This window comes from Papio anubis, chromosome 2 (assembly GCF_008728515.1).
Source record: "Papio anubis isolate 15944 chromosome 2, Panubis1.0, whole genome shotgun sequence".
NCBI classification, from domain to species: Eukaryota; Metazoa; Chordata; class Mammalia; order Primates; family Cercopithecidae; genus Papio; species Papio anubis.
Genome location: NC_044977.1, coordinates 84,849,829 through 84,864,107, shown reverse-complemented (window position 1 = coordinate 84,864,107; position 14,279 = coordinate 84,849,829). Strand labels below are relative to the sequence as shown.

The following is a 14,279-nucleotide window of genomic DNA, read 5'->3' as shown; positions in this document are numbered from 1 at the left end:
TCGTGCTAAACCCAGCCCCAACAAGGCAGAGCAGTAATGTGGTTGTGGGGTGGGGAGGTGAGGTAGGATGGAGGGGGCTCTTGGGAAGGGTCAGGGCACGCGGACATTCTGCGCTCACAGAACACAGTAGCAAACACAGGGCACAATTCACAAACATCAGCGAGCACAATTGAGCACGCACACAATACAACACTAGAATGCAATTTTTTAAGAAAAATGATATAAAAGATGGTTTCTCACCCCTCAAAACAAAACTGGAACTTTGGTTTACAGGCCCGGCTATGCCCATATGCCCTCCTCGTCATCCTGCGGCCGGCCCGAGGTGGGGAGGTGCACAGAGAGGAGGGGAGCACCAGAATGAAAGAAGAGAAGGTTAGTTACACCGAGATGCACTGGAAAGGCACGCTAATCTTCACTTTGTTTTTTAATCTTCAAGACTGAGGAAAAAAATCCATAGTAACTTAAGTTCCACATCACCGACTTGTCAAATACATAACCAAGTTTTGTATCTATGGCAACCCACACACAAAAACATTCCACCCACCCAGCTCTGACTCTGTGTCAAGATTGGATTAGAAGATTAAAATTAGTCTACATTAGCAGATGATTATTTTTTTGGAAAGCATGCAATCTGAATTGCATATGCCTAAGGAGTAGATTAAACCTTTTAAGTAAGCAGAGAAGTAATTATAGTAATCAAATACCCTTAATTTCTCTTAAGCTTAAAGTATCAATAAAGGCTGAAGAAGAATTTTTTAAAAACACACACACACAACTCCATCTACTCGGGTGGAACAAACTTTTTCAGCAGGCGATAATTCATATTGGTTATTCCACAAAGGCTCAAACATGCATCTTCTTAGTTGACAGATTCTACGTTGCTCTCAGCATGAAAGAGGATGCACTGGCGATGGTATGATCATACAGTTGCGTGGAATGATTATACATTTGCAATCAAATAAGTTTCAAAGAAAAGAGAGGCAAACTTTCAATTCAGTAGAATGCTTGTAGAAAGAAAGTTTTGTTTAACTTAAAATTGTGTTCAACTGCGGATAAACTGAAACTTCTTTCCTTGGAATTCTTGTGGAAAAGTGTTCCCAAAATAGCTCTAGTGACTTTCCTCACTTAGTAAAGTGGCTAATATACAGGCAAATGGAATCTTTTTTGAAGACAGAGGTATATCCCCATAGCAAAGTCCCTGTTTTGAACAATTCTCACAGTTTACTGCAAGGATTGAAACATACTCTGGTGTCACGCATAATTTGAGAGCTGTGCCTTTTAATAGATCTCCAATGAAGTCAGATTTTGCCATGATTTGCTTCTTGTTTTGAAAATCAGGAATAGGAGGAAAAAAAACTTGGAATATTTTCTCATTATTTGACTCCTTATTGGTTAAGTTGTTATACTATTAGGTTGAATCATACGAAAATGCCAATACTTGGCCATTTTTACCTAGAAAAATAGCAGTTTCATACAGTTCCACCTAATCTGGCCAGTAGGTCTAGTCATTTTTATCTACTCAAAGATTTTTTTTCAACTGACTTTCAACACAGTTTATTACCTTTGTATTTCCAGGTATTTTATTTTATGCATTGAAAAAATTATTCTGAGAAGAGATCCAAAGAGTTCATCATACTGCCAAAGGGATCCACGGCCCACAAAGGTTACGAATCCCTGACTGACGTGAGTCAATGGAATGATTTGCACAGAGTCTGAACTGGATGACTCAGTATGAATTTTCACTTGACAGCTTAGGTAGGAATATTCTGGCAAACAATAAAATACATTGATCATTTTAGCTGGGCCTTCTTATGTAAAAATTATCTGTGTTTATTTATTATTAAACAGTCTAATAATTGCTCTTGGCAAGAAACTTCCCTTTTCCCTATGTGACTTAGGAAAAATGTATTTTTACATTCATTTAACTTCCTCTCTGTCCCTGGAGAAAAGCAAATTTGATGTTCCTTTTCATCTTCATAAAGGAGGAAAGTTTACAGCATAAGACCCGAGGGCATTCATAAATGGGTTTCAAGGGGCCTAGCAACCCCTTGAAATTCAATGAAGAATGTTGTTGAGTATGTGTGCAAATATATGTCTCTGGATGGAGGCCCTAGCTTTCATCATAAGATTCTTGACCCCCAAAATTGCTGCTGTAGAAAAACTCCAAGCATAGAAAGATGCTATGATTTGCCAAAGTCACAAAACAAAATAGGAGGCTTTCTCTAAAATACAGCCTACAGCCACTGCCGACTTCTTCTTAAATAGCTATAAAATAACTTTCCTTGCAGAGCAGTTTATTTCATTTCATATTTAAAACCCAACATCACATATACATTCATTTTGTTCCAAATCCATTCCTATCGGGTTTTAATTTTTAAAAGAGAAGAAAGTAAGCAAAAAGAAAAGCCACTGCCACCAAAACCTACTACTATTTTCTTAACAGTGAAATGTGGTCTAATGCAAATCACTTTTAGCAAATTAAATATATTAAAAAGTGGTAATTAATTATGATTGAAACAGACAGGAGTTGTAGTTTGAAAATATACGCTGCCAATATCACTACTACTGTTCCTCGTCCACCATAGGAATAAAAAGGAGCTCCCAGATGTCGAGGGTTATTAAAAACCAGATGTTCAGATCGACATCTTGTATGCTAGCGAATAAAGTAAAGAAATATGACAGTCCAATGTAAACTTTGCTAACATTTAATGTGGCAGAAATGTGGATTAATTCCTTTCATGAACTCAGAATATTATGCATTTTTAAAAGTTTTTAGTTTTTTAAAGTTTAAAGTTTTTAAAAGAAAATAGAGAAGTGGTGGCCCTTTCTGGTCTCTCTAATCTTCAAAGCTTAAACATGAATTGACCCTCATCGCCAAATGATCTGGGTCAGAGTGAGTGTCCGTTTGGGGAATAGAAAACAAAAATGCAGGAGCTAATCAGTGCGGGAGCTCCAAGTCTTTCCAAACACATGCAGCTGTTTCACTGCTGCACTGCCTGCATCTCTGTATGCAAATATTAATTTGCTCAGCAAACTTACTGCACAGAAATGTAAATTTGGGGACCCCAAAATAAGAAACAGCCAAGTATCACTTGATCCCTAACTTCATGCTAAGTTGTTGAGAAATACTTGGAGTTTTAAAATGCATGTATCAGGCCCGGGAGAATGTTTCCTTTCCTTGTTTTTCTGTTTCCAAATCTACTTTGCAGTGGCTGTTCTGAATGCTGCTTGGTGTTTGATCCCTGGTGTGTCCTTTGTGAGTGATTGTTCTGCCACAAGTTGCCAAAATATCTGGATGGGAAGAAAGACTCTAGTCCATCAGTCATCTGCATGCTTTTGTTCATCTGGGGATGGGAACATCCAAGGTGGACTGAAGCCCAGAGAGCACAGCGACCACAAAACACAGCAAATGCTGAAGGGGAGGAGGTTTAACTATCAAATAACCTCAGGACACATCTACAGTTCCAGGGATGATGTGACGGACAAGGGGTCTTGATGGAAATCCTGTAGTCCCAGATGCTGTGCCCTAATGGGATTATCTAAATATTGAGATAAAACAAAATTCCTCACCAATGGGCTGCTCACAGCGGCTATGTTGGCGACAAGCTCTAAAGGCAAAGGGACTGAGTCATCGTTGACAAGACAAGAGACTTGTTGTTGGGGGGCATTTATTAGCTCCAGCAAAGAGGCTCTGAGAAGAAACTCTATAATCTGACATGATAAATGGCCCAGTGTAAACCTTTAATTGGTCACTATTTTGAAGTATTAGGTACAGCCAGCAGGCAAACCTGAGGCCACCACCGGATTTTTTTGTTTGTTTGTTTGTTTGTTTGTTTTGAACACCTGAAATTCTCTTTGAGTTGATAGCTGGCTTTTTTTCTTGAAACCAAAGAATTAATTTCCTAATGGGGATCTTAGTGTCGCACCTGTCCTAGAAAGGAAAAAGAGTAGAACCAAGGATGTATCATTTCCAAATAGCCTGCTGCCTTTGTGGGAACTCAGCCGAGGTCTCTGCCAGGAAGGTCCACCTGGCTTCCTTGCTGGAAGGGGTGCAAGGAGATGATCCTGGTTATAACTAGGTCTGGTGTGGGCAGTCTTCAGACTCGCCTCCACCCTTACTTCCTTCATCACTTCTCTAAAACTTCTGAAACTTCAAGCCCCAGGACTTTGCAAAGTTTGACTGCACAAGTCACGAAAGCAAGATCACAGTGTGGAATTTATGATGTGCCCTGAGCCTGGGCTCAACCAAAGCAGATCCTGTTAGCATTTCCAACTGCAGGCTTGGCCAGAGCCAGGAAAAACAGACACGTGTGTAAAGGAAAACAATAGGCTTAGGCATGAGCCTGGAAAAGTGGGGCACCGAGCCTCATCAGGGCACTAGTAGGTTTTCTGCTAGGGTCAAGTCCAAACCTTCTCTCTGGAGACCATTCATCTGTCTTTCATCTCTCCTGCTTCCTGGAATGCTTAGTCCACGGATGAATGTCTCTGTTCTGGTGATGGGGTCAGGTATGGCTATAAACTCTTACATGACTTGTATTTATTATAACCTCCGGGGCCCATTTGCAGGTAAGATCCCCCCCGGCCCCGCCCTGCCAAACAGGAAAGTCCTAGCCAGGTTCAGAAATCTGCTTCCTGTTCTTTTAAAAATAAACGTTAGCTTATTTCTGAGCTGGCCTAGAAAAGAGCCAGTGTGTATTTGCACCTCCTCCAGGTTAGAAAGAGTGCTGACGGCTTCTGTGTTTCCTCTCCCAGGCTCACCAAGGCCCCGTGACACAGGTGTCAGGAGGCTCTTTGTGCAGATGTGGAAAGGAAGGCTCAGGGAGGGAGGTCAGGTAGCTCACCAAAGGATACCTGGCCGGGAATTGGGGAGCCAGGGTCAAATTCCAGTCTGTCTAATCACAAAAATACACCCTTCTGACTCCACCATATGAGCCGAGAAGCCCCAAAAAGAAGAGCTCACTTTGACCCCAAAAGACATTTGTTGGTTCTGCTTAGCTCAGCTCTAGAGTACATTGAACTTCGTCCTGCCTTCTTTCCAAGCTGTTGAAGACCCCAGTTGGAACTAGAAGCTACAACTTAGTTGGATCCCTCTGGCTCTTGGAAGAAAGGGGTCTTCACATGCAAGTGGAAGCTATTTACGTGGACATGTCAGCAGCACCCCAACACATTTTAAGATCTCTGAGGGGAAAGGCAGCACCTTTACTTCCTTCATACTGTGCCATGATTCGCAGATGTGGCAACTTAGATATTTCTAAATGAGTAATTATGGAAGGCTCAGTTCTCACTGTTTTGAATGACTGGATTCCTCTGAAGGAATATGCTTCCCGGATTCCCAGAGTTCCTTACGATTGCCAAGATTGTGTTGATTTGTGTCTTCTCAGAATGACTGTTCCCATCTTCCACCGCACTAGCCACATCTCTGGTTTATTCTTCTACCCGCAAGTGATGAAAGCGGAACTTCATTGGTTGAGGGGGAATGCAGTATATGTCCATATTTTAAAAGACACACTGGGGTGTCTCTCAAGGGAGAGGCATGAACCGGAGATCCTGTGCAGCCTGGGTTGGTTCTTCTCAGCAAGCTCACTTGACAAGGACACGCTGAGGCAGGGCACCCACCTGAGACCACTTTGCCAAGCCATCGAGAATGTTATAGAAGTTTGGGCGACATTTTCCTTCACTTCTAATATAGCATCTTTAAGCGCATCCTCAATTTTTTTTTTTTTTTTTCATCATCATTATAGGGCAAATTGAAGAAACTAGTTTTCTATTTCCTTCAAGCAAAAGTAGCTGTGACAAACTAGTCTTTGGTGCACTGTGCCAGTTCACTCAGCTCGAGGACATCAGATACCCAGCTGAAGATGAAAATGCTGGACGCCTCTATGCTGGCCAACAATATTGTTTGGGAGCTTAAAGTCAACATCTGCTAAAAGCAGAACCATTGCCAGATAACCACAAAAAAGGGTGGGAGTGAAGACAGGCTTTATTTTTGCTCCTTCATCCATCAGTCATTAACATTTGGCTTTGTTAAACACAGTGAAAATTGTGTTTTTAACATGACTCTGGTTCCTTCATGGTAGGCAATCAAATTTCCTTTTGACTCCTCATTTCCTCAGCTGCTTAAAAAAGACAATGAGAGGAGGCTGAGGCAGGAGAATTGCTTGAACCCGGGAGATGGAGGTTGTGGTGAGCTGAGATCATGCCATTGCACTCACTCCAGCCTGGGCAACAAGAGTGAGACTCCATCTCAAAAAAAAAAAAAAAAAAAAAAAAGAAAGAAAGAAAGAAAGAAAAGAAAATGGGACTACCATGTCCTGGTCCTGATGCTCCATAGATTCGCTGTGCAAATTACACTCAAGAATGTAAATTAAACCAGTTTGTGGATGTTACAGACTTAGACCAATATGACTAGGCATATCATTCCTGTTGGTAGCGTTGATAGCTGATTACTAGTAAACCAAATTATTTGATATTAAACTAAGGCTGAAGGCAAAACGGTGTGTCTAAAAAGGACCTGATGGTGTCTAAAATGATTCTTAAATATTTTAGAGTCTCTGGGCTGTTCAAAATTGACATTATTAAGATCATTAATAGATGGATGCCCAAATCAGAATTTTTCAAATGCTATTGGTCTGTAAGGTGGTTTCCTGCAATAACAGACTTTGTGAGTGTGTGCAGGGTATGTTTAAAGGATGTTTCCTACTCCCTTTCCTCTGCTGGTCCCTTATCTTTGGAGTGCTGCAAGTGCCTGCAGTGTTTTAAGTCAAACATGATCCCTATTACCTCAGTTATAGAAAAAAAGAGGGGCAATGGTGTTTAGCAATATAAAATGGATTTCCCTGCTTCCCGACATTTCAAGGCTGGCCACCCCCTCTCAATGGGGGAGCTGAAGTGCTGCCTCTTAGACAAATTCGACTGGATTAAAGCAGCAAGTTGAAAAGAGATCAACCCTCCAATGTTGCCAAGATGCATTGCATCTGTAAGCTGGGGAGCGCAGGCTATGTCTGAAAAACCCCTGTTGACTCAAAGGATACTGCAACAAATCTCTTAATGTAACCCTAATACTGCAAACAAGGTGTAAAACCTAGACAAATCAGTAAAAGAAAGAAAAAAAAAACCACTCTATCCCAAATAGAGTAAGACTGAATGAAATCTTCAATAGGCTCAAACCTCCTTTAAGGAAAAATCCTTCTCTAACAGGAGGATACTGATGCATTAAGCAGCTCTGCATTTTTCCCATACATGAAGACCCTACCTGGCAGGGCTTATTAAATCATGCCCTCATGTGCTTACATGCAGGGAATTAACATCACACCCAGATTAAAGGGCTTTGACAATAACCTGCTCATCTGCAAAGCCAGCTTCCCAACTGCTGCGTAACTCCACCTTCCTTCCTCTCCTGTGGCTCTTAATGGTTGGGTGAGCATGTAACTGCCGGTAGAGGAAGGAGGCAGTTAAATACCTCCCACAACAACAGTTCAGACATTTGTCCCCATTTCCTTCTTTACCTGTGGCCTCACAGAGAGCCACCGCAGGGTTACTCTACAGCTTCTGCTCTTAAAAACAAGCAAACAAATAAACTGCCACTTTTATTTCCCAATGGTGGGAAATCACATACGCCGTCTGGCTCACTTTTTAGTAGTTTGGGGGATTTTTAGTAGTCTCTGGGGGATAAAGAAAAAAGAGACATCTGTGATATCTTTCTATTTCTTAACCTGCTGAGTTTTAAACACAGTATCCTCCAATCTACTTGTGAGAAAAGAAGTATTGGGAAAGAGGCAAGTGGCTCGCAAGAGCTATTTCAAAATGCATGCCAGGATATCCTTGGCTGCAGTTCTGAGAGGACTGGCCCAGATGTGGCAATGGTCAAAATCTCTGAACCCTTCTTCCATGCAATACACATCAGCACCAATAAGAGGTTTCTTCATGGGTTGTTGAATTTGAAGGCTTCATCCCTACATGAAACAAAACTCAAGGCTTCTTCCAAGAAGTGGGCCATGAAATTAGATATACAATGCAAAAAAAAAAAAAAAAAATCTACTGTCTCTTATCTGGGCAAACTTTAGACATACGAGCTTGGTTGGAAAACTGATATTAAAAGCCTAAAATATGTAACTTTTCTTATCAGGTTACTATCATGGGGAACTAAAAATTCCTGGTGTTTTGTATGTTCCATAGCTATACTTTAGTAAGGCCTGATATACGGTGTTAATTTTTCTTCAGTGGAGGAAACATGAAAATATATTTATGTGTGCACATACATATATATGTATATATAATGTATATTCAAACATGCACTCAGAGGAAGTTAGGGAGAGAAGTTTCTAGCTAAACATGATCTTGCGAAATTCTTCCATATGTGGAAAAGTCCTCAGTTCATCTGACATAGAGTGATACATACATATATACACACAGGATGCTATGTATACATTTATCCCACATTCAGTTAACCTCAAAACATAAAATAAATTCTTTTTATTCCTCCCTAAGCAAAAGCTAGGAATAACAACTCTATATACAGAATTCATCTTCTGGGGGCAACAGAGCAGGTTGGACCCCTTGCCTGTCTGTCAGAGTTCAAAGGGCTGCACTTTGACTAATCTGCCGGTGAAAGTGCAAGGGAAGCAGAGCATCAATCACGAAAGCTTGCCCTGCATTCACAAAGAGGGGCTCAGTGGGAGTAGGGGATCCCACGGCCTCGAGCTGGTGCCCCAGGAGGGGCTGCTGTGACTGCTTCATTCTTCTGGTGGACTGTGAGGCCCCCACCAACTTCTTGTTGACTAAACACAAAATGCAGAAGGAGGACAAAAGCAGGTGGGTTTTATGAAAAAAGATCTAGGGCCAGGAAACACATGGGCCTGGAGTTGTCATCTGCCTCCAGCCACAACATCAATGAGGGTCTAACTGCAGGGATGGCTGGAAATTCCCCTCTTTGAGGAATGCTCTTATAGGATGCTGACTAATTCTACCAGAGAGCAGTACCCAAGGCTCAGGTGTATGCAGAAGGGACAGGGGTAGGAGGGTGAGACAGCAAAAGCCCTGCTTTTCTTTTCTGAGCCAACTCTACCTTTTGGCTCTTTTGCCTGTAGAAAGAGGGGAGAAGGAACATGTTTAGGGACCAGAAATCTCAAAACCAAGGCAGTGAGTGCTGCAGCCTCTCTGAAGCAGAGTATAGGTTCAGTACTCTAAGCATCTGCCTGTATGCAAGAATCCAGAATCCATACACAGAAAGGAAAAGCAGATTTCTATCAACCGTTATAAATTAGGTCACTGGGATCATTTTACTATATCTTAAAATGCAATCTATGTATCAGTTCTGTGACCACCAGTTTGAAGAGAAGGCCAAATCTAGGCACGGGTTCTTTAGTAACGAAGAAATTTGATGGTTTATGGCAAAACAACATGTGTCCCAAGTAGAATTCTACAGGAATTTTCAGCAGAAAATGGAAGTGAACATTCAATGCTCTGAAATATGTCCAATGGTACAAACACACACCTTGGCTGAGAGCCAACACATGCTGGGACCACACAGTCATCAGGAGCAGCAGAGAAAGCACCAAGGATTACTATTTATATCCACAGACAGATTCTGGAAATTACCAAGTAGAGTGGATAATATTTAGGATTAGGACAATCAGTTTCCTAGGACTAGATCCATAGAATGGACAGACACCTTGAAGTTCATAATGCAAAAGGGAAAACCTAGCTTCTACCACAGAAAAGTCACTCTCTGAAAGTACCCCTAGCACCCTGGCTGATCTGACAGCAGCCCTTAGCAGAATAAAGCATCCTCTGTTTTGCTCTGGGGGCACAGTTTGCTCCAGATCCTTGCATGTTCAGAAGCTCAGGGGAGAGTAAGCAAGGGAATGTGAGTCCTGGCAATCCACTGCCAAGAACCCCCTGTGATCCAGAGCAGTTCCCCTTCCCCTCTGGGCCAGTGTCTCCACTACTTGAGGATCTCATTCTGGTGACTCCATGGAAGCAGAAGAGTTTGCAATTGGCACAGGGACAGCAGGAATAGAGAAGAGTAAACGGGAACAGGGAAAATGGGGGGAAATGGAAGGAATAAAGTCACAAAACAGAAGAATGGAAATAAAGACAATGAAAGCTGGAGCAAATGGAAAGAGAACAGATGAGATGATATTTTTTTCTTTTTCTGTTTTTTTTTTTTTTTTTTCTTTTTTCTTTTTTTCTTTTTTTTTTTTTGAGATGAAGTTTCGCTCTTGTTGCCCAGGCTGGAGTGCAATGGCGTGATCTCGGCTCACTGCAACCTCCACCTCCCAGGTTCAAGTGATTCTCCTGCCTCAGCCTCCCAAGTAGCTGGGATTACAGGCACTCACAACCACACCCAGCTAATTTTTGTATTTTTAGTAGAGATGGAGTTTCAGAACGTTGGCCAGGCTGGTCTCGAACTCCTGACCTCAGGTGATCTGACTGCCTCAGCCTCCCAATGTGTTGGGATTACAGGCATGAGCCACTACGCCCAGCCAAGATGACATTTAATTCAATTTTGGAAAATAAACAAAACAGGATAAAATTTACTACAATTCAATGGGAAAGGGAAAACGCACATTTGCACTCAAGAATAAGTGGAGCCATCATAGTTGTGCAATCACAAATACACGTGGTTACTTAGATGTATCCAAGAGGTTTGCCACCAATGTGCAGTACTCAGAGACTTAGGCTTTCATCTGAGGCCTGTTGATTTTCAGTTTTGTGACTCTGGATCATTAACAACCTCTGAGTTTCTTTATTTATACAATGGGGATACTTCCATCTGCCCTTCCTATTTCCCGAAGTTACTATACGAGCAGTTCATTCAACAGACATTTACAGAGTACCTAGTAAGGGCCAGACACATGTGAACATGTGACAAAGAATCTGAATATAAAATGTGAAATTCAACCAAATTTTTTGGTAATTGATCGCATAAGTATCATGTCTCCATGCTCCTAAACTCATAGCCCTCATTTAGAAGTAAGTTTTCTGTAAGTAAAATGTGAAGTGAAATTTAAAACTTAAATATGATCAGAAAGTCTCAAAGGTGGTCAAAATCCCTTGAGCTCTCCAACACCTATGAGCGAGTATTTCCATTCAATGAAGGAGGAAGAGGAGAGAAGAGTTTTCTCTTGTGAGTTTTTCACTTTCAAAAGTGGCCACCTACTCTGAGGTTACCAGCCCCAAAATGTTTAGGTTCTTTGTCATTTAGGCCCTTCCCAGCTAGAATTAGAGTGGCAAGTGCTTTAACAAATAGAAGTAGATTTTGCACAAACAAGCAGTGAGATCCAGGTCCTTGAAGACCTAACACCCAATCCAAGACCCAGGAAGAGAAATGTGAGTCCTAGATGCACAAAGGGTAGCCTGCATGGTGCCTGACATTTTAAGTTGGCTGGAGTGTGGACCTCATGCTAATGCTGTGCTTTTCTTATTCACCAGGTTAGTATATACTTGGGAGCCACTGGAATGAGCTTAATAAAATATGACTTGTACTGGGACAGTAAAACTTGTATGATGCCTAGAAAAAGGAAAGTAGAAAGACTTGATATCATTGATATGTTTTAAGGCAGGGAAGGAGATACTATTTAAAGAAAATGACAGATGAGACTGATGACAACAGGTACAGAGAATATTTAGGAAAAGCTGAATTTCTACTTGGCTTTGTGAAATCAATCTTGGTAACCTAAGAAACATCTCTAACATGTCTCCAGCATGTTTCATTTACTCTTTGGACTTTATTGTTTCTCAAAACACATGAGCAGCTTGTGTCATGGGAAATATTTGTTGTCTGCCCCCGTGGTCACTTCTTGCTTTGAAGGATTTCCCAAGTCATTATTGGGATTTGTCTGGATATTCTACTTGGACATATTCAATGGCTGTGACCATCCTAGGGGTCACAGCCCACCAGCTATTAAATGCTTCTTTTTCAGGTAGGGGGCTAGATTGTTGAACGGCCACACTGCACTGACTTCTCTTACATCTTCTCCAAATCTTCCCACCTCCTCAGTAATCCCTGAAGAGCTGTGTATTTATGACTATTGTTGATATCCTGGGTCCTCAACCTTAATGACTCCCTTAGTTTAGATCTACTGGGTTCTTGGGATCACTCATTCTCAGATGTCAGTGCCTTTAAGAAGGTATCCCAGGAAATGAATGGAAGAGGCACTTCCATTTTCTGTTGTGCAAAGCAAGAAGTTGCCTGAAAATCCCACCTTCTGATAAAAAATACTGCTGGAAACTGGTTCAGTCATGTTATAAAATGGGTAGTCTCTTTTTTCACCTGATACTCTGAGAACAATATTTCTCAGAGCACAGATGTTACTGAAAAGAAAAAAGAAATCTACAATCAAATAAGTCTGGGAAATACTGGATTAAATTAAACTGGAGAGCTTTCTTTCTTATATGACTTTTTAGATCCTTTGATCTGCTAATTGCCCCAGGAAGCTCGAAGATAGAGTTATAATACGGAGCACTTTCACAAAATTCTTTGCCCAGAGAGTCTTTGTTTCAAGGCTTTCCTCATGGGACTAATACTCTAAAAGTTACTTTGGGAAATGCTAGTCTAGACTTACAATACTTGGATTCAGTTTCTCTTAAGGAGCAAGAAAAATCACAGTGAAGGAGAAAGGAACATGGAAGAAATGGAAAAAGAATATAATCATGTAAGTACCTGGCAATACTTAAATTGAATTACCTAAGGAAAAATGAGTTTTTTCTGGAAAAGTAACAAGGCAACTGATTTTTCCTATTTCTCCACTTTCATGTGTTCTGATCTCTTAACAAAGCTCAAGAGGCAATATCAACATTTTGTAGCCCTTCTTCCATAAGTCATTGTTGGTCAAGTCTTTAGGGCCACAGGAAGTCCAGTGTTGGAAGATTCACAGAAAGGGAATCAGGAATCCCTGGAAGAGACCTTTCCCCTTTAAGTCAGGTCAGCTAACACGGGTACGTTATGAACATTTAGTTAAAATCTCATCCACATCACCCCATTATTAGGACTCTCATGCTTTCATATGGCTGTCATTTTTCTCCTAAAAAGAAACATATACTCATATGTACCCTAGATGTATTAGTGTATGCGGGCTACGCAATTAAGTGTAGGGTTTGTAATCAATTGGGAAAGATAACTATTGATAACTATTATCCATTGATAACTATTTTATTCTGGGACTTAGATTGGTAACAGTACATATACTGATATACTAGTTGTTGATTACCAAATCTGAAATCTTCAGCACAGGGGAACGTATCATTCCACTAGACCTGCGATGCCCAGTCAAAAGGGGTATCCAGCTCAGGAGATACGGCCATCTCCAACACTGGTGCCAATCTACTCTCACACTAGGGTTCCTTGCTTAATCTCTCCTTCTCTAATTAGAAGAGTCTAGCAAAGGAGCCTTACTGACTTGATGACTTCAACTTAAAACCACAAAAATACCCTTCTGGTCAAGAGTATTTTACTTTCACAGTGAACCCCACTACAGAATAAGTTTCTAAGGTATGGGCCCCTAATTAAGTTGGAGCTACCTTTTATCTGTCTTATTCTGATTGACATGAACCAGATGACCTGGATTCTTATTCTAGGACTAGACAGCAAATGCCTTGAAGACAGGGGTTCTGTCCATCATGCTGTTCCCCAAGTGCCACATCATGGCTGCCATGGAATTAGGTTAGGAACTCGGAACAGGATTCCAGCCTATTCACCCACTTCCTGGGCCCCGGCTTTCTCATCTGGAGAAGGGGATGAGGTTAACTGCCTCTATGCCCATCGGCTGCTTAGAGTGTTCACTGAGATGGTGGATGTGAAAGTGAAAGACCATCACCATCTTCCTAACAGTAGTAGTGAGAAGCATGTGCCAAAGGTCTCAACAATATGCCTTAGCCAGATACTCTTCAAGGAATGCTAACTCTTCTGGGAAGGACACCACCCTATGACAACCTCTAGTGTCGGTGGACAAACATGAGAGTCAACCAAATAGACGAGACACCCTAGTTTGTGATCACAGCTCTCTGGAAAAGTAGCAGGAGCCTAGCTTTTGTAAGAAATATCATTCACAAGATGTGCTCTGGTGCTTCATTCCCAGTAGAACATATGAGCATATGTGTCTCTGTGATGAGACAAGCTGGTTTGTTATCTCAGCAGGTCCCTGGGTGACCCACTCCCCTGACTTGGCTCCAAATCCTTCTTTCTACTCTTAGGGTGCTCTCTGTTTTTCTCTGTGTTGGGTTTGAGTGGGGGAACTCAGGATGGTCTTCTAGCATGTGTGGCTCAGAAAGAATGGCCA

At 41.5% G+C, this 14,279-nt stretch overlaps 1 protein-coding gene across 13 annotated transcripts in view; it reads right to left on the bottom strand.

The window, feature by feature from the left end:
• Positions 1–14,279, bottom strand: part of ERC2 (ELKS/RAB6-interacting/CAST family member 2) — a 1,259,367-nt gene that overhangs the window by 183,438 nt on the left and 1,061,650 nt on the right. For 2 of the 13 annotated variants that reach the window (XM_017955384.3, XM_017955383.3), the window contains exon 23: positions 241–306. The exons of the other annotated variants lie outside the window; for them this stretch is intronic. In XM_017955384.3, the coding sequence (XP_017810873.2) occupies positions 280–306 (27 nt within the window). In that variant the 3' untranslated portion in view covers positions 241–279. The remainder of the gene's footprint in view (positions 1–240; positions 307–14,279) is intronic. 13 annotated transcript variants of the gene reach the window in all.